This window comes from Carassius gibelio, chromosome B19 (genome assembly GCF_023724105.1).
Source record: "Carassius gibelio isolate Cgi1373 ecotype wild population from Czech Republic chromosome B19, carGib1.2-hapl.c, whole genome shotgun sequence".
NCBI classification, from domain to species: domain Eukaryota; kingdom Metazoa; phylum Chordata; class Actinopteri; order Cypriniformes; family Cyprinidae; genus Carassius; species Carassius gibelio.
In genome coordinates this window covers 22,567,311-22,588,300 of record NC_068414.1, presented here as the reverse complement: position 1 = coordinate 22,588,300, position 20,990 = coordinate 22,567,311, and the positions used below count along the sequence as shown (strand labels likewise).

Here is a 20,990-nt window from a genome sequence, read left to right as displayed (position 1 = left end):
CAGTCGCTTCTTATCCCATTAGGTGCTCTATGGCTGCCCAGTTAACCATGGATACAGGCACAGGGATAATCCACCCTAACACTTAGGAACTCATTCACTGCTCTCTCCATGCCTTTTATTTGTTGTTAACTCTATTATGCACAGGACAGGAAGAAAGTGTCAGAGAGGAAAAGAATCATATGTCATCTACAGGTTTTCAATGACTGATCAACAGTTGAGTCCTGAACATGTTATGTAGTTGGGATCAAATTTAGAGAACAATCTATAAATACTAGATTTTGTTTTTCTGAAATATTGTAAATCTTCATCTCTCACAATGTGTAGGAATATTAGCTGTCCGTATACCACATGTTTGACAAAATATCCGAGGCATTTCAACAATAACATTTATTTTGTGGAAAACCATGATCAAAATTACAGAACAGTAACCACTGAAGTTTCAATAAAAATTTAGAAGGATTACAACGGTCAGAAATTAGTAGGAAGTGTAAAGGCCCTTGCTTCGAATGACAGCACATCTGGGGCTGCAGAACATCACTAGGATCCCATTAGTTTGGACATTAGTGTCCATGTAACTTTGTCGCTTTCCAGAGATTTTCAGTCGGGTTTAGATCAGGACTCTTGAACCAATTATTTCAATATTCTTAGCTTCAAAGAACTTCTTTAGCAGTTTTGCAGTGTGACAGAGGCATTGTCCTGCATGAAAATTGCAAGCTGATTGGCAGAGGAACTGCATGTTGCTGAAGGAGGTTCTGAAATATCATTTTCATTCACCCTACCATGTAGCCCAACTCCTGCTGCAGAAAACATCCCCCAAACCTCGACACTTCCTCCTCCATCTTTCAATAACTTCTTTACACACTCCCCAGGAAAGGTGAGCTTAGTCTTTTGATTTTTTCTGTGATGAGAGCTAAACCTTTCGGTTAACAGCCGAATGTGCTAACCGATTGCAACACAGAGACTTCTTATGTGGACTTCCAGCCTTTTTGAAGGGCCTTGAATAAATTAGTGTCATTGTAAACCTGCAATATTCAAGAAATCTCAGATTTGGATTGACCAGCTTCTCTTGAAGTGGCTGAAAGGGTCATCCCTTTGGTCTTCAAGTGGACCACTTCTTGTGGGATTGTTTCAGTCACCTTAGAGCGGCCCGCCATCTTGCAATCTAATCCTGCCAGTTAAAAAGGGTTTGTCATATAATTAAGGATATTAGCACCAGTTGCCAGATTAACACCAATAACTTGGAGGTGTCTGTATGTTCTCTAATTTTGTGAGTTCTATTTTAAATATCTCATTTAAGTTTTTTATACTGTGCTTCAGTGCTTCATCATCTTAGTCAGGCCAAAGAGGAACCCTAAAAAAAGGGGACAGGTCTTATACAACCAGGCCAGAAACACACTGAATAAAGAGATTAGAGTGGCCAAGAGGAACTACGCTAAAAAGCTAGAACACCAGTTTTCTGCAAATGACCCATGTTGAAAGGCTTAAAATGGGCCGGGCGGGGCTCATAGCCTCGGGCCAGTAGCACCGAGGCCAAAATAGCACAGGATTCGAAACAAGACTTATGACAGATAATATAAGTTACTAAATGAATATACGATTGTGATAGAGAAGAAGAAGCTGTGGTAATGTTATAAATATTTCTGCCTTGTATGATTATAATCCACATCGAATCAAATTATTTCAAACACACTGCCGACTGAAAGTGAGTTTTGAGCTAAACAATTTTTTTTAATGCTGGTGTTATAGCTTCAGAAAGAACAAGAGAAGAGAAGCACCAGGCCCAGACCATGTGACACCAGCCTGTCTGAAAACCTGTTCTGACCAGCTGCCCCCACCTTCTCACAGATCTTCAATAGATCACTGGTGCTGTGCGAAGTCCCTGCTTGTTTCAAACGCCGGCCCAAAGAAACCCAAGGACTAGTGGAAACAAGACTGGCCCTGGCACACACTAACATGCCCAGTTTAACCTGTGGCGCTAACGTCTGTGGTCATAAAGACATTTGAGAAGTTGGTGTTGGCTTATCTGGACAACCTTACTCGACTCCCTGCAGTTTGTGTACTGAGAAAATAGGTCCGTGGATGATGCAGTCAACATGGGACTACACTTCATCCTGCAAAATCTGGACAAAACAGTGACTTATGTGAATATCCTGTTTGTGGACTTTAGCTCCGTTTTTAAAATCATCATCACAACACTCCTCCAGACCAAACTAACCCAGCTCTCTGTCCCAAGCTCTTCCAATGGATCACCAGATTTTTGACAGATAGACAACAGCTAGTTAGAGTTAGTAAAGTTACATCCAACAGCCGCACCACCAGCACTGGTGCCCCTCAGGGTTGCGTCCTCTCCCCACTGTTCTTCTCCCTCTACAGTCGTGGCCAAAAGTTTTGAGTATTACATAAATATTGGAAATCGGAAAAGTTGCTGCTTAAGTTTTTATAATAGCAATTTGCATATATTCCAGAATGTTATAAAGAGTGATCAGATGAATTGCATAGTCCTTCTTTGCCATGAAAATTAACTTAATCCCAAAAAAACCTTTCCACTGCATTTCATTGCTGTCATTAAAGGACCTGCTGAGATCATTTCAGTAATCGTCTTGTAAACTCAGGTGAGAATGTTGGAGCACAAGGCTGGAGATCATCAGGCTGATTGGGTTAGAATGGCAGACTTAACATGTTAAAAGGAGGGTGATGCTTGAAATCATTGTTCTTCCACTGTTAACCATGGTGACCTGCAAAGAAACGCGTGCAGCCATCATTGCGTTGAAAATGGCTTCACAGGCAAGGATATTGTGGCTACTAAGATTGCACCTAAATCAACAATTTATAAGATCATCAAGAACTTAAAGGAAAGAGGTTCAATTCTTGTAAAGAAGGCTTCAGGCCATCCAAGAAAGTCCAGCAAGGGCCAGGATCATCTCCTAAAGAGGATTCAGCGCATCTGCACACACAGTGAGGCCAAGACTTTTGGAAGATGGCCTGGTGTCAAGAAGGGCAGCAAAGAAGCCACTTCTATCCAAAAATAAACAAACATCAGGGACAGATTGATCTTCTGCAGAAAGTATAGTGAATGGACTGCTGAGGACTGGGGCAAAGTCATATTCTCCAATGAAGCCCCTTTTCGATTGTTTGGGGCATCTGGAAAAAGGCTTGTCCGGAGAAGAAAAGGTGAGCGCTACCATCAGTCCTGTGTCATTCCAACAGTAAAGCATCCTGACACCATTCATGTGTGGGGTTGCTTCTCATTCAAGGGACTGGGCTCACTCACAATTCTGCCCAAAAACACAGCCATGAATAAAGAAAAACCCTCCAACAGCAACTTCTTCCAACAATCCAACAACAGTTTGGTGAAGAACAATGCATTTTCCAGCACGATGGAGCACAGTGCCATAAAGCAAAAGTGATAACTAATTGGCTCAGGGACCAGAATGTTGACATTTTGGGTCCATGGCCTGGAAATCCCATTGAGAACTAGTGGTCAATCCTCAAGAGGCAGTTGGACAAACGAAAACCCACTAATTCTGACAAACTCCAAGAAGTTATTATGAAAGAATGGGTTGCTATCAGTCAGGATTTGGCCCAGAAGTTGATTGAGAGCATGCCCAGTCGAATTGCAGAGGTCCTGAAAAAGAAGGGCCAACACTGCAAATACTGACTCTTTGCATAAATGTCATCTAATTGTCGATAAAAGCCTTTGAAACGTATGAAGTGCTTGTAATTATATTTAAGTACATCACAGAAACAACTGATCTGAAAGCAGTTAAGCAGCAAACTTTTTGAAAACTAATATTTATGTATTTTTCAAAACATTTGGCCACGACTGTACAAAGCCACCACATCTCTAAAGACCCCTGTTATGCTCCTGAAGTTTGCAGATGACATCACACTTATCGTCCTCATTCAGGACAATGACGAGTCTGCTTACAGATGGGAGGTTAAAGAGCTGGCTGTCTGGTGCAGTCTTATCAACCTGGAGCTGAGCACGCTCAAAACAGTGGTAGTGGACTTCAGGAGAAACCCTGCACTCTCCCCATCATGGACAGCACTGTGACTGCAGTGGAGTCATTCAGATTCCTGGGAACCACCATCTCTCAGGACCTAAAGTGGGACACTCACATCGACCTCATTGTTAAAAAGGCCAAACAAAAGTTGTACTTTCTTTGCTAGCTGAGGAAGTTTAAACTGCCACAGGTGCTGCTGAAACAGTTCTACTCCGCCGTAATCAAGTCTGTCCGGTGTCCTGTGTCTGGTTTGGTCCAGCTCCAGATTTAGACATCAGAAGGCTACATAGAATGGTTCGGACTCCTGAAAGAATTATTGGTGCTCCCCTGCCAACCCTCCAAGAACTGTATACATCCAGAGTGAGGAAAAGAGCTCAGAAAATCACTCAGAAAATCTGGATCGCTCACATCCAAGTCATCTCCTTTTTGAACTTTTGCCATCTGGTCGGCACTACAAAAGCACTGAATCCCAGGACAGCCAGGCACAAGAACAGTTTCTTTCCCTAGGCAATCTACCTCAAGAACAGTTAAATGTTCTCCCATTGTGCAATAACCTTACACATATTCATCACCCTACATCAGTACATCCCTAAAACTTAATTTTTTATATTTATTTTATTTCTATATATAGTACACCTGTAAATACAGGGTTTAATTATATTCATGTATGTGTTTTTTATTCACATCTTGTTTTTTTTAACATCTCTGTGTTGTTGTTGTTGTGTCTGTGAACTGGAAGCTTGTGACAGTAAAACAAATTCCTTGTATGTGCAAACATACTAGGCAATAAAGTTATTTCTGATTCTGAGAATACAATTAGTGAAATGACTGGGAAATCTGAGGACTTCAGGAAGGTTCAGGAGCTACATCATGGGATAATTGATATTGAGCCTTTGGGTGAAAGCACTTAACCCCAGTTTGTTCCAGGGAGACTGTGAATTTTCTAAATTATTACTTTCCAACTAATTATTAAATAGGCCCAATTATACACAAAGACATAATAAATATGGCAGTAGCTCTTTACAGTCCTGTTACTCATGTACATACTATGTACTTATAGTAATTGACATAACTAGGTAATAACCCTGAATCTAACCCTACCCAATGTACAGTACTGTAGTTAGTTCAAATACTGTAAAATAAGAGCAATGAACATGGCTTTACTGTGAGGCCTGGTGTGAACTGGTGAATCAGTCCTTTATAGTAACAATATCTGAAAAATGTAGGGTTAGAGATTTTAGTCCACGTTTTAATTGTAATACTTCCGGAATTTACAGATGGTTTTTCTGTTCATATTATGTTATTAATTCTGCCAGAAATGTATGATTTCACATTGAAGACAAATACTGAAAAACAACATGAACTCTACCAGAGAGTGATAGAGCAAAATTAATATGAAAATACAATAAAACTGCATTTTGAATGAATGAATGATGAAAGATGAAACTGCAACAAAATTATGATATAGAAATTCAGAGGCAGGTGTCTGCCACGGTCAGTTACAAGTGGTCACAAAAGTGACCCCCATCCCACTATAACAAATACTATAACATGCAAACAAATTGGATATGAAATCTTTACATAACTTATTATATCAGAATTGGTTTTGATCTAAATATTAAAGAGTAAAATGTTTTGATGTCATTTTGATGAATTAAAGAAGTTAATTTAGACCCTAAACCAGCCATATTATCCCAGCTATTCTATGCTATGAAATGTGAAAATATACATTTCCTAAACAACTCATACATGACTTCACCTCATGTAACTGTACAGAAACAATCTATTTGTTCTATTTATAATAAAACATAAACAAAAATGCATATTAAGGCACATAGACCTGCTATTTAGGACCTCTGTGTGCAAAACTATTTATTAAAACATAATTTCCTGTTTGTTCCCTTAAAGAACCTTTTAGCCAATTCACAGTTTACGCTCTATTTGACTCTAAAACTATTTTTCAATTCCACTGGCAAAAGATATTCTCTTAATAGTGTACTTGTCTAAATGAGTGTATCATAACAACACACATGTACATTTAGGTTCACTTTTACGATACATTCATGGCCAACCTAAGTTACTGTCCAGACCGAACGTTTCTAGATCAAACTCCAAAACAGAGTCCGGCAGACTTGATATGTCCTGGTCCAGCCAGGATGACGGGTCTGAAAAGGTGGAGAAACATGGTGAGAAATTAAAGAGCATGATAGGAGAATCTAAAATTAAATATAAGACAAGACATACAGGCTATACACACTACAACTATATAAAGCCTACTGTATCATATTAAATAGACATATCTGTTTTATTAAATCTAAAGATTGAATAAACTGTTCCATTTAACAAAACATGGTCTTTTTGGACTATTGTTTCACATGTCAGGCTTAACACAGTTAAACTGGCTGCTCTAACATATCTTACCAGGTACGTTGATGTTGAACATATTTTGCGTCTCTCCAGCACTGTAGCTTTGATTCTGTGCTAGCGGTTCCATTCTTTCTGCAGGTTCACAGTTGAGATCTGACACTCCACTGCCATCTACAGGCTCCTTTTGAAGCACTCCAAGCTGTACAGAGAATACACATACTGGAAGTCAGTCATAAATGCATGCACAGCATCTCTGCACAGCATCAGACCATATGACCAAGACATGTGCAATCTAAATGGATGATTCATGAAACAAACAATGTACCTGCTGTGAAAGGGCCTTTGCCTGACTAGGGGTGAGATGTAAGCCAACATATGATTCCTGTAATAAAAAAGGTGTTTATTATCATAATTGTAATCCTTACATCTGGCTTACATGCTCTAATGCAAACAGGGTTCACCTTGTTCAGTTCAAAACCTCTATCCTGTAAACCTGGATTTGCTTCAGTTACTTCATTTTCCTTATAATGAGGGACCTTCGATCCCTTTCCATGAGTCTCCTGGACAGCGACCTTGGACATGAGTTTTGGCTCTTCTGGCATCTGCATACAGTGTCTACGCTTCATTTGTGCATGTGGCAAGCCATGTGAGCCGGTTACATGATTCCAGTTTTTATCTTGACCTGGAGAGGGGAAAGTCACAGGTTGCTTTTGGTACTGGACCTCTTGGCATGGCATCTGCCACTGGCCCGGACACTGGTACTGCTCCTCAGGTATCTGATGAGGCTGGAACTGTGTGTACTGTTGATGCTGTTGTTGCAGTGAGATGTGTGGTTGGCCAGTCTGGGAATGATACAGTAACTGCTGATGATAGTTAGCGTGTGGTTGTGAATGATGCTGCAGGGGACGACTGTGTTTGTGAGTGTGGTGGTGTTCATCTTGACTCCATTGTTCCATCTCTGGGATTGACTGATGCTGTGCCTCTGGCTGGAAATACTGGCGCATTGGCTGATGGGACAGTGAAGGAGCGGATCTGAGGTGCTGAGTGCAGGGATACGCTGGTGGCTTCGTCTCTTTCAGAACTTTGTTGGGGTTGAGGAGAGCAACCTGTGTAATAAAAGTAATAAAATAAAAAATGATGACCAGGTAGATGACAGTTTTTTTGGTCTTTCAGAAAGTTGATTCAGGGTCTCTGCATGTTTGAAATGTATTTAAGTGAATGAATGAAATGCAGCTTTTAATGCCAATTTTAAAAATCCTATTGAAGAACTGCAGTGTTTAAAGCAGTTTTTAACTAAAACTTAGAAAAATAAATCACATTTAGTAATTTAAATAAAGCTAAAATAAAATAAAATAAAATAAATCCAAATTAAAAAAATATTAGATGAACAATAAAATAAATATTAGATAAATGTTGCCTTGGTAAATAACTTAAATGAGTACTAAGTTATTAAAGGGGGGGGTGAAATGTTATTTCATGCATACTGAGTTTTTTTACACTGTTAAAGAGTTGGATTCCCATGCTAAACATGGACAAAGTTTCAAAAATTAAGTTATACATTTGAAGGAGTATTTTTGTTCCCAAAATACTCCTTCCGGTTTGTCACAAGTTTCGGAAAGTTTTTTTCGAGTATGGCTCTGTGTGACGTTAGATGGAGCGGAATTTCCTTATATGGGTCCTGACACACTTCTGCCGGAAGAGCGCGCGCTCCCGTATAGCGAGGCTGAGCAGCACAGACATTTCACTGATCAGAGCGATTAACTGAGAGCGTCGCGAAAAGTCACAAAATAAGTGTTTTTGGTTGCCAGGGCAAGACAACCCTGCACAGATTACCAAAAAAAAAACAGCATTAAGGGACCAGTGGATGGAGTTTATTTTTACAGAGCATCAACGGAGTTGTGCAAGTGTTTTTGTTTGTTCCCTGCATTTCGAAGATGCTTGTTCACAAGGCCCAGTTTGACGACGGATTTGCGTATCGTTTATTTCTTAAGGATGATGCAATCCCAAGGAAAAAGGGTCACGATCGTGTGTTGGAACCGCAGGCGGTGAGTAAAATTGCTTAAAATATCTCTGCCTCCTTGTTAGTGCGTCCGCCTCCCATCGGAGACCCGGGTTCGAGCCCCGCTCGGAGCGAGTCGTTGCTGCTGCTGCTTTCGTTCAGTTTCAGCCTCTGGATCTGATTCTGGATCATAAATAAACGGCTGAATCTGACTGTTAGCCATGGTTTGTTTTGGATGGTGGGTTTTGTCCTCACGGTGTCACAGCTTCCAAACGCTCTCGACGCAAAAGCCTATTCGCGCTCGTGATTCTTTAGCTCCGCCCACACGTCACGCCTCCAGTCGGTCGTGTTTTTCCGGGAAAAATCGGTACAGACTATCTTTCTCTTATGAATATAATAAAACTAAAGACTTTGGATTTATGGATTTATTTTGGATTTATGAAGGATGCAGTACTACTCTATAGGTACTCAAAACGAGCATTTCACCCCCCCTTTAAAACTGAAATAAAAAATAATTTGTAATGATAAATAGAAATATATATATATATATATATATATATATATATATATATATATATATATATATATATATATATATATTTCTATTTATCATTACAAATTATTTTAAATTTTAAGCAATTTTACTCACCGCCTGTGGTTCCAACACACGATCGTGACCCTTTTTCCTTGGGATTGCATCATCCTTAAGAAATAAACGATACGCAAATCCGTCGTCAAACTGGGCCTTGTGAACAAGCATCTTCGAAATGCAGGGAACAAACAAAAACACTTGCACAACTCCGTTGATGCTCTGTAAAAATAAACTCCATCCACTGGTCCCTTAATGCTGTTTTTTTTTTGGTAATCTGTGCAGGGTTGTCTTGCCCTGGCAACCAAAAACATTTTGTATATATATATATATATATATATATATAAAAGCTACTTCAAGTTTATATAAATATTTAGATATTGAATATATTTTCTACCTTGTTTTGTTGTCATGATTAATTATATATAGTAAATTACTTTGTACTAAAACTTTTTATGGCCTTAAATTAATAAGTGGATTTAAAATGTAATGTTAATACAAATAAATTAACTATAAGTGAAAAAAAAAACTAAATCTAAAATAAAAACTATATTTATAATAATTATTTAGATTTTTTTTTTTCTGCCTTTTGTTGTTGTGTCATAATTCATTATATATGTAAATATAGTAAATGACTTTGTACTAAAACTTCTTATGGCCTTAAATTAATGCACTTAAAAAAAAAGTGAATAAATTTATGATAAATAGAAAATAAAAACTAAATCTAAAATAAAAAACAGAAAATAAAAAATGTAATTCAAATATATCTATAATAATTATTTATATGTTATTATATTCTTGTGTCATGACTCATTATATATAGTGAATTGATTTTTACTAAAACTTTTTATGGCCTTAAATTAATAAGTTAATTTAAGAAATTAAAACTTGAAAATGTAATATTTTTAAAGAAACCTACAGAAACCCTGTGACCAAACATGATAATCAACGATGCTCATATCTCGCCTGGGATACAGAAGACATGGTTGGAGACAGTGTGGGTGAGAACTGCTTTAGATGCTGCCAGCGGGTCTCTCCTCCACCGGGCACAATGAGTGGGCTGAGCTGGGCTCTCTTGCGTGATGTGGCAGGGTGGGTGTGGCCTGTTAGATGTGGAGAACCAGAGAGAGAAGAAGAGGAGCAGGAGCGAGAGCTGCCGATTCCACTGCTGTGGCTGCAGCGGCTGGCAGATGATTGGACGGACTGGTTACTCAGTGAAGAGCTACTGAGGGAGGACTGCAGGGACTGGTTGCTGAGCGATGACTGCAGGGAAGAGTTGCTCAGTGACAGACGCAAAGAAGTGGAGCTGAGAGAGCTGGGCAGGGAGTGGCTGCTCAGACAGCTCTGGATGCTGGGATTGCTGAGTGAAGACTGGAGCAAAGGATTACTTAAAGATGCCTGAAGAGACGAGGACAGACCTTAAAGACAAAATTGTGTTGAAAATTCATTATTTTTTATTGATTTGCATTATATGTTTTTGAATACTAAAACCTAGTATATTTCCAAGTTTAAATCAGATTTTGAATTCCAGTTTTTCAGTGTGGTCTCAGACATTTTTGGAGTACACGGTATGATACAAAATTGGTGAATTTAAATTAAACACTAGTTTTACACAACATTTACTCAAAATCAGAAATATTGGCTGATTTATCAGTTCATATATCAGTCATTTAACAATCTGTAAGCACTTTGCATTAATGCAAGGGCTTTCGACCTGGGGTTTAGTCATTTTATTATTATTATTATAACTATTAATATACTATTAGACTATGAGATGTTGTCTGAAAAAAAAATTGAACTATAAGATGTTATTTGCTAATATTTTGAATCAAATTTTACCTTTATATTCTCTTTTCATTTTAGTAATTTTATTTGCCTTTTTTTTTTTTTTACACTTAGATTTAGATTTTTTTTTTTCTATTTTAGTTTTAGTCATTTTAGTACTGAATTTTATTTTAATTTCAGTTTTTTAATCATAAGTTTTTCATGTAATAATTATATTTGAATCTATTTTACTTTCATTTCAATTTACAAACATGTTTTGATTAACAATAAAACAGTGGTCCAGGGACTGCAAGATGGTCGACAGTAAAAAAAAAAAAAAAAAGATGAAAATTTGTCAAACTCTTCATTTTAAACTAAAGTATTATTTTATTATTTGCAAATTAAAAATGTTTCTATGCAAACAAGCTTCTTAATACAGTAAAAAGTACATCTTTTTCAATTAATTGTTTGGCTTTAGTAAAAAGAAGCTTATTTCTTTCAACAGTACAAATTAATCTTTATACATGAAAATACACAGCTGCTTTTATATTTTAGGATGGAAAGTCCATTGCAAAGTGATTCTCATATTTGGGGGTCCTAGGCATCCAAAAGTGAAAACCCTCTGCATTAATGTAATTCAAACATGGTCAGATCCTGAAACATACCTGGTAAGGTGAAGTCAGCCATAAGGTCAGTGTGCGTGGAAGTGTTGCTCGATTGCTCCGCACCGCTGCGGGGCTCAGAATCCTGGCCTACAGGAAGAGGAGGAGGCAGGTGGAGGCTGGAGAGGTCTGGAAGAGAGCCGCTCGTACTGAGGGTCGCCGGGACAGGGACGGATGATATCTGCTGATCGGCCAATGGGAAGCTGCTGGAGGGACAGCAAACAAACACTGTTTATAAAAGAAAAACTGAAACAGCTTAATGACTAGGACTACAAAGAAACTTACTGAAAAAAAGGTGTTTCACATCCTGATGATCCCATTGAGGATAACTATGAAAGAAGATATGAGCCTAGCGTTATCAGAGTGTTTAACAACACTTCATCAGTGTGATATGAATGAGGCAGAACACAAACCTTCTTTAGTTTGTGAGATTGTGTCTCCTCTTGAATATTTTCTTCAATCAGTGGTGCAGGATGTGCAAACCCTTAAAGAATAAGTTTGATATAAAATAAGCATGTACTTTGAAACAAAATACCAATATTTCCAATATCTGGAAAGCTCTTATCTTAATGTGAAGTTTACTGACTGATTTGCAGTCCATAAACGGTTTGACTGCCCTGACTACCGTTCAGACATTTGGAGTTGTTTTTCAAATAATTTGTTATGCTCACCAAGGCATTGATTAGATTGAAAACAGTTATATTAGGAAATAATATTACAATTTAAATTTAACTTTTTATTTTATTTTAATATACTTTTAAAAAATCAGTTATTTATCATTAGGTAACTTAAACTCAAATTAAATTACAATTTCTATTCTAATATATTTGAATATATTTGAATATGTAATTCATTCCTATCTGATATAAAGCAACACTGCAACAGTTGAACTCACCATGGTGTCTGGATTGAGGGTTCAGGGTCTGCACAGATTTCTGGGTGTTTCGCACTCTGGTGTGGAGGGCTGAGTCAGAGTTGGTTCTGTGAGGATGAACAGAATGAGAAATTAAGTGTGCGAAAACAGGGTGATGTGGGAATCTAAACCTTCCAGGATCAAAATGTTCATCAGAACACAATTACACAATGATATGTATATGCACAAGAGCTGATCTGGAATCAGTAGTCTGAAGACTCATGAGTTTTGAGCTTCGGTTCACCTATTGAGAGCTGTCAGAGGAAGACGGACCATCTGGCTCTTCTCAGTGGCAGAACAACTGGACCAGGTTCTGCTTGGACACAAGCAACACTTCATTAAAGAACTGGCACAAAGTAAAGCTCAGGGAGTTACATCTGATGCTGACTTCACTGTGAAAACCACATGATTGTGTAGCACCTAAATGTAATGGGGTGAGCGTGATAGATGTGAGAACACTTTATTTCAAATCTTACCTTCTCCAGGAAGGACCTCGCGGAGGTGAGAGGTGGGTGGAGAGATAGGGAGCGCTTTCAAACTGTAAAATGAAGTTAAGGCTTAAGTTAAGAATTCTACAACTGTTCGGGATTACTGTGTAAGCATCTGAGAAGTTTATGTATTTTTTTTAGATTATTAGGGTTCAAAAATTCTAGGTTAGTAAGACATTTTTATTTTATTTTTTGAAAGATTAATGTTCTACAATGCTACATTTATTTTATTTATTTATTTGTTGTTGAAAATATAAAACTGCAATATTGTGGAAATATAATTAAAATTATTACGGATAACTGTTTTCTATTTTAATATCTTTTAAAATGAATTTAAAATTTTCCGCAGTCATTACTTCAGTCATATGTGTCACATGATCCTTCAGAAATTAATCTGATAGGTTGATCTGGTTTTCAAGAAACAAAATTCTTATTATTACTGGGAGATTTTCTTTTAGGATTCTATGATGAATGGAAAGAACATTAAAAGAACAGGATTTATTTGAAATATTGATCTTTTGTAATATTCTAAAAGTCTTTACAGATCAATTTAAAGTGTCCTTGCTGAACAAAAGTATTAATTTATATTTATATTCTATCATACTAAGCCAAAATGTTTTTAAACAGTAGCATACCACTTACTACTGGACAAATATTGTTTTGGCTGTTATCAGTTCAATACAAGACTAAAGCAACACAGTGATAAAGATAAGAGATGTAGAGTTTCAATATTCCTTATATACTACTACAAACATGAATCTGTAAGACTATCAGCCATGTTTAAAGTGGGGATACATGTCTCCTGTGCAGTCTGCCAGGAGGACTGGGCTGTGCGTCTCTGTACTCTTCATCTGCCTCTAGGAGCTGCTGGGTGAGATAACTTGGGTACTGTTGACAGAAGGAAAGCAAATCAAATGAAATTCGTTCAAACAAAAGGACCTAACATTTAAAAAAATAAAAATAAAACGTTTATCGTTTCTCCTTTTTTTTTTTTTAAATGATAGGATAATAATACCTAAAAAAAATAAAAAAAATAAATTGCACACCTGGGTCTCTGTGGAACATCTTGAAATCTGATTTACATTTGGCAGAGATCCTCCATAGTACGGGACTAAGTCTCCGGTTTGCCGAATTCTCTCAGCCTGAACCTGAGGAGGGAACAGAAGCCCAATAATAGCCCTCCAACACTGAGTTAAACACAAATCTGATCTCACTCTCTCCCAGACTGCCTTACCCTCAGGGGAAGAAAAAAACAAATTGCATCATAATTTAAACCAGACATTGTACCTGGGATTTACACATCTCTTAGTCTGCAACACTAATTTCAAACAGACCTAAGATTAGTGACTGGCAAAGCTATTTTTGTGCATCGACATAATCCATGTGGACTTGCTGAATCACAAGTCCATATACAGATGGTCAAATACTTCCTAAGTCTTATTTAGTCCCAACACATTTATCATGAGCTTCTGATTTTTAAGGGTCTAAAACTCTCACAGCTTTTTAAACAGCTGTTGATCGATGGCCAATTCAGATATCTGTGTGCTCTATGAAACATCATAATTCAGTTACAACTACCATATTCAGTACATAAAATATTTCAAGGGTCTATTGTTAGACATTATAAAAGTCATGAGCACGTTTAAACAGAGCCCTGTTTTTAATAAGTAACTGATTGATTTACATTATGCAATTGCGGAGATTGAAGTAACATTAGATCAAACAAAGTTGAAGAAGAAAGAAATATGCATTTATTTACAGATTATTATTTCTTTAATGTTACTTTATTGTTTGCAACTTTCTGTTGGATCTTGTGGACCAAATTTGTCAATAGTTGGTTATCCAGTTTAAAATTTGTCCAGGAATATGATACACATTTTTTATTGTTATTAATATTTAAAAAAGAAAAAAAAAAACGGCATGCACCTGTGACTGTCTATGCTCATTTAGCAAAACTGGTTTACTATGTACCCAGAGAGCCGTTCCCAAACCCCATTCCCATTTAATCTCTTATTGTTATTTTGTTTGTGAAATCTAACTTCCCTGAAACTTCCCTATAAAGCTGTCCAGTATCAATACAACTGACACTAACAATACAAATAACATTTTAAAGTTTAATCACTTCCTTCCGCTGTGTAAACTCATTATAAGGGAATAATCCAGGTCAAGTATAAAACAACTCTCGTAGCCCGACGTGTCTTGAATTGAGTTGAGACTCACCCTGATGGAAGTCATGTCCATCATAACCTCTCGGAAAGCGGCTGTGTCTTCAGCCTGTCGCTGGTTGTGCAGGGCGATTTTCTCGCTAAATTTACGCGGATTGCAGCTTCCAGGCGCCGGTCCTGCTCCGGGCCCCTGTCCGTACCCTAATTTCCCAATGCCCGCGCCTGACAAATGCATTATTCCGTCAAATAAGAGAAAGTAAGCTTGACTGACACGGCCAGAGTTCGATAAGTGACCCAAGAAAGCAAGACTTCTGACAACGGTGAGCAGTGCTTTGTGGGTAATGCAGTCCTAAAGGCTGTAGTAAACATCGTTGCCAAGCTCATTCGTTATCTACAGAGACTGTAACGCGCACACGCCCAACTACTGTAGAGAAGGGGGAAAACAACTCTGGTATTTTGGGAAACGTAGTTTATTACAAATAATTAAACAGCGGGAAGTTAGCATTTTTTTCAGCCTGACTTTGTCGAATTGAAAATAAATAAATAAACAAACTTTAAAACACTATACAGTTGCAATAATGAATAAACATGAACAATTATTTATATTCATTATTTTAATTTTATAATAAATCCCCCCTTAAAACACGTTTATATATATAATTTTACAATCATTTAATATTCTAATTGATTCTTTATGCAATACAGCAAGATTTCAAATATTGTTTTAGATACTGGGAGCCAAAAATGTTGAACAACATTTTTTTGATCGTTTGATATTTTTTTTATTTTTTTATTTTTTTATTTATTTTGTATTTTATGTATATATATATATATATATATATATATATATATATATATATATATATATATATATATATATATATATATATATATATATATATATAAAAATCTGCGGTTCACTAACGAAATATAAAAATGAAAAAAAAAAATGTCACATTTCAAATTAACTCGATATATAATTTTCTCTGATTATTTGTTCCAGATTTCAAACTGCTTTTGTGAAATACTGACGGAAAATATTAAATTCTCGAAGGAAGGACTACAAACGAAATGTCATAAAACTACAATTCCCATGTGACCGTCATCCAGCAGTGACGTCTCTTTGAAAGCCTGTTGATTTACTTCCGTTACGCAGCTGCTAACGGAAGTTACGGAACACATGTCTGAAAACAACATGGAGGAGAAAGTTGAGCAAGCTACAAACAGTAAAAATGTATCTCTGCCTATGTCGAGGGTGCGATTAATCATGAAAAGTTCTCCCGACGTGTCCTGTATTAACCAGGACGCTCTTTTCTTGACAACAAAGGCAACGGTAATTTGATGTGTTTTTAATCAATGGTCAGTTACCAGGTTATCTGCCTTATTTAACGTTAGTTGAAAACTTTTTTGATTTTAGTCACTAGAAACATCCGTGACACCAGTTAGTTTTTAGTTGAAGTACACTTAAAAACTTTACACTTTAGTTTCATGTAGACACTGGTAAGCGTACAAAGGAAAGGCTCTAACAGTGTGTTTGTTTATCACTTGTGTTCTTATTAATGTGTGACATATTCATTGTTTCTTCTTAGGAGCTTTTTGTACAGCACTTGACTCTGTCCTCATATAAAAATGGTTCGGGTAAAGAGACAAACACACTGTCATACAGTGATCTGGCCAATGCAGCTGAGGAGACGGAAACATTCCAGTTTTTAACCGGTGAGTCCTGGTGACTAACACTATTATACAAACTAAATCAGCTGGTGTGTAAACCGTTTTCTCTCTTTTATGTTTAGATATCCTTCCTAAGAAAATCTTGGCCAGAGACTATCTGAAGTCACTGGAAGAAATGGAAAAAGATGATGACAACCTGTAGTGAAGTACAGCAAGTCGGAGGAAATCACTGTGAACTGGTCCTGACCACTTCCTCTCTAAAACAGTGGATAAAACCATAGGGCATTGTCTTACAAATCAGGACATTTCACAAAAAGAGTTGTACTTTTACACCTCTGTTGTTTTAGAGAGGTAATGTGCGCGTTTTACATAATGTAGTCTGTATGTTTTAGCACCCACTTACACTATGCCGTGTGTCAAAATGTCCAATAGATTCACAGCTGAACCACTCGGAGTCCTGGAAACCAGGTTATATGGTGTTTCGTCATGCATCATTGGGGTTTTATTTATGCTTGACACCATGATTTGTATGTTTAGGGAAGATCCAAACATCTGTCCAGTCCATTTCATTCAATGTGAAATAAGACCTTGCTCATATGCATACGTAAAATGATTTTCTAAGGGGGTGAAACGTATCTTAGAGATATATTTCATGACTATGCTTTAACATTTTAACCACTGGTGATAAAAATGTGTTTAATACTTGACTCTGGACTGCAGCTTAAGATTTATATAGTGCACTGTAGAGTTTTTAAATGCTTGAACAGTTAGAATTTTGTATTTTGAATAAATACTTTTGCTGATTATGTGTTTACTTTAATCTTATTTTCAATATGGCAGTCAGTCAAAATCTATGACGTGTGAAACATTTGAAAGTGAACTGTTGTGTTTTTTTATTAAGCGTAATATAATTGTACCTTACATTCGTAGGGAACAGTCTATAGTTTGGGGAAATAAAAATATATTTTATTTCCATTACCTATTATTTATTCCATAAAAAAAACAAGAGGAAGATATGCACCAAAAGAGAAAAACAGGGTGCTGTTGGCATGCAGTACATGATCATACAAGCCTTGTTTGTTTGAGAAAGTGTTATAATAAAACATGCATTATAGTATTTTCTACATGTGTAGGTTGTGCTGCTCAAATGAAATTACTGGGGAAGTAGTTTGGACAGTCGAAGCTGCATAGTGTTCAAAGACCTCTCCAGATTGGCAAGATGTTTCTCTAGAAGAGCTGCTACTTGCTCCTTTTTAGCAATGGAGTCTTTCGTGTTGTCAGTTTGCTCCTTCAGACTGAGAGAGAGAGAGAAAAAAAATATTCTTCAGTTTTGAAATGTACTATTTAAAATTTTGATTCAGAAGAAAACAACCTGTGATGACATTTTGCAGTCATGTATTCTGCCTTTCCACTGTCTCTGAAACCGAGTGTAACAGTCAGATTCCAGAAAGTAAGTTTTCTCAACAGAGAATTAGATTTTTAACAATAACTAATAAACTTTTAAATATGGTTCACACTTAGCCTATATTTTTTCAACTTAAACATTAATGGCAAAATAACAGTATCCATGTTTCTGCAAGGAAATCTCCACAAATAATAAATCACGCTCTGCAAATTCAGCCAGTTACTCTTTAAAAACATCTCATTACACTCGAAGACTACTTATAGATGAATATATGAATATTTTGCAATAAATGTAAAAACAATGTTTCTATATAATCAGAATTGTAAAATTTGACTTTAAAACAAAAAGTTTGTAGTGTTCATAACTCGTAGCTGGTTGGTTTGTCTAATGACTTAAAACTAACAGAAAAAAAAACAATTTGGGAAAAGCCCTCTGATCAAATGGCCTTTTATAGAAATAGTGTTTAAAGATTATGTTTTAATGTTTTAGAGCAAAAATATTGGTCATTCTCACATTGTGTCACACTTTTAAGTCAAGTCGCAAAGTTCAAATATTTCAATGGGGCTAAAAATTCCATATATGTTCAGAAATAATATTCACCATCAGAAGTGAATGACTTCCAGTTAGTTGTTTGTCTGAGATAGTAAAAAGGCGACTTCATGGCAAAAATTCTGCAGAATGTTTTAAATCTCAGCCAAACATATCTTCCATGAAAGCATTCAAAATTACTAAATTACCTTGAGAAGGTATAATGCTCTTTCCCCTCCTTCCTCTTCTCATCTAAATCCATGAACACCTTCTGCATTGTATCAGCGGTCTGGGCCACAGCGAGATGGTCAGCCCGGATGCCCTGCATGTTCTCCCTGGCCTGTTGATCATAGGACGCACCTCCTTCCTCGAGACCACTAGATGTGGATACAGCCTGCAGGGCGGCCCTGTTCTGCAGCACGAGAAGGCGGGACTTCTCAAACTCCTCTGGGCCTGCTATATCATCCCAGCACACAGGGGAGGATGGAGGAAGCCAGAAGCGCTGAGTGCAGTTGGCCGGCCTGCCAGGCGCCTCTCTGACAAATGGACTATCAGCTGGAAAGCTGTTTAGGAGTTCGTGTAACCCAGAACCCAAGTCCCAGTCCCGGTACGTATCCTCCAGCTCAAGCTCTGTCACTATGCTGCCCGCTGGGTACCAGACAAACAGCAGGAACAGGCACCAGGACAAACAAGTCCTTCTCATTCTGTCCTGGAGCAACAGCATACTGGTGATACTGGGCAAACAGTAAACAGTATTGAAAGAATTAAGTGTCCTTGCACTGTGTGAGCGTAGTGTGTCAAACCCATATTCCTGACCTTGTGAATAAAAATGGATCTCAATAAAATGCTTAAAAAAGATTATTCTACATGGTTAAGGTTATATTACACTTTTTTTCTAGCATGCTGAATTATATGAAGGCTGCACATTTATTCAAAACAGCTTTTTCACAGATTAAAGAGTATGTCATTTGTTAGTTTATGAAACATTTAGTCTCAAATTGCCTCAGCAAATGGTCATTTTTCAGTTTATTAATATTAACAAACTTAAAACAGAAATAAAACACTAAAAACATAAACACCTATCAGATTACATATAACAGCATACAAATATTGTCTATTTCAAAAGGGAGTAAAAATATTTAGAACCACTGCTACAGAGAATATTAATGTCGCCAAGTTTGTAATTTATTGCTTTTATTTAATACATTATTAAAGTATATTTGTGTTTATTGCATGCAGCAGGTGGTGTAAAATCTATTAAAATTGCAGTTGTTTGTGTTGTTCTTGATGTTTTAGTAGTTCCCTATGGCTTCCACCAAGAAACAATGGACCCCATGAGTACTTATTTATAGTGTTTTGGATTAAAGCAATAAACTGTAAAATAACGATTGCTTTTCACCTTCAACATTCGTCCAGATGGTCAGCCAAAGAGGTAGGGCGAATCGTTACGATCATGTCGAGCAGATGCTCAAACAGAGCAATTTTTATAGTTCCATTGAATAAACACTTTTCTGAGGAATCAGACAATTGCTTAAGTTGCTTCTGCTGGTATGCTGGAACTGTACAAAATAACATTGAAACAATGTGTACATTACATGCATCGTTTTATTAGGCCAATCTAAAGTTAAGTGTTATTGAAGGAAACAAACAAAAAAGAAAAACAAAACACCGCACACGGACGAAATTTTTATATAAACTAGTTTTTGAGTTCATGAATGGAATACATATGACTCAATATTCCTTCGAATTCTGTCGCCGTTTATGAAACTTAGTAATGTTCTTTCCACTGAAACGTTTTATGAGGAGAATTCCGATAAAACCTCGTTTTCGCAATTGAGCTTGCAACGAACAAATTAAACAAAAACATTTAACACCTTAACATGATAAAACTATTAAACAAACATTTAAACTTACCTCACAGACTATTATAGATCAGCAGGCAGAAAAGGAGCTCGCGTGCTTTTCAGAAATGAGCTATTGGAAAATCTGACTCGCTCTTCAGTTTTCACAGCTCAACTCAGAGCTGCTCACGGCTTATTTGTCTAGATAAGCAAAGAAAACCCTTTCATTTCCACAAACACAACAATAATACACGAAATAAACAACGGGCGTTGAACATAAAAAATAGTAATAATAAAAAGCGTCAGAGTGAAAACATAACAGACGTCTGAGATGTGAGTTTCCAGTTCAAGAGTTTTTATCAGCTGAAGAGTGGCCGTGTCTCAATACCTAGTGAGGTGCCTATCTAGACAGCATTTTAGACATCATTGGGGCGCAGAATAAAGTTCTTTCTAGAACACGGTGCAGATGTGCAGTAGGTTTTGAGACACAACCCTTGTAAACTTTTTAAGGAGGGTTTCCGTCTGTGAATGTGATGTTTTTCCTTCTTTTGATGTTGAAGGGGGAAGAAGAGTCTGAGGCAGTCACCATTTATT

The 20,990-nt window shown here is 37.0% G+C and overlaps 3 protein-coding genes across 4 annotated transcripts; 1 reads left to right on the top strand and 2 right to left on the bottom strand.

The window, feature by feature from the left end:
• Nucleotides 1–372: 372 nt before the first annotated feature.
• Nucleotides 373–15,365, bottom strand: LOC127979362 (CREB-regulated transcription coactivator 2-like). 2 transcript variants are annotated; one of them, XM_052584769.1, is made up of 14 exons: nucleotides 15,007–15,365; nucleotides 13,833–13,934; nucleotides 13,582–13,674; nucleotides 12,775–12,836; nucleotides 12,543–12,611; nucleotides 12,281–12,366; nucleotides 11,799–11,869; nucleotides 11,671–11,714; nucleotides 11,389–11,588; nucleotides 9,926–10,377; nucleotides 6,833–7,477; nucleotides 6,697–6,753; nucleotides 6,426–6,570; nucleotides 373–6,169 (listed from the first exon to the last, which is right to left on the bottom strand). In XM_052584769.1, exons 1-14 carry the CDS (start codon nucleotides 15,184–15,186, stop codon nucleotides 6,066–6,068), a joined length of 2,310 nt encoding a protein of 769 aa, XP_052440729.1. In that variant the 5' UTR covers nucleotides 15,187–15,365; the 3' UTR covers nucleotides 373–6,065. The 2 variants fall into 2 exon arrangements, with proteins under 2 accessions (XP_052440729.1, XP_052440728.1); XM_052584768.1 differs by having other exon boundaries at nucleotides 11,389–11,591; nucleotides 15,007–15,364.
• Nucleotides 15,366–16,103: 738 nt separating this feature from the next.
• LOC127979385 (chromatin accessibility complex protein 1) lies at nucleotides 16,104–17,428 on the top strand. The gene is made up of 3 exons (XM_052584807.1): nucleotides 16,104–16,284; nucleotides 16,541–16,667; nucleotides 16,745–17,428. Exons 1-3 carry the CDS (start codon nucleotides 16,132–16,134, stop codon nucleotides 16,822–16,824), a joined length of 360 nt encoding a protein of 119 aa, XP_052440767.1. The 5' UTR covers nucleotides 16,104–16,131; the 3' UTR covers nucleotides 16,825–17,428.
• On the bottom strand, nucleotides 17,045–20,899 carry si:ch211-57n23.1 (uncharacterized). Its single transcript, XM_052584802.1, has 3 exons — nucleotides 20,470–20,899; nucleotides 18,765–19,289; nucleotides 17,045–17,917 (listed from the first exon to the last, which is right to left on the bottom strand). Exons 2-3 carry the CDS (start codon nucleotides 19,277–19,279, stop codon nucleotides 17,776–17,778), a joined length of 657 nt encoding a protein of 218 aa, XP_052440762.1. The 5' UTR covers nucleotides 19,280–19,289; nucleotides 20,470–20,899; the 3' UTR covers nucleotides 17,045–17,775.
• Nucleotides 20,900–20,990: the final 91 nt, after the last annotated feature.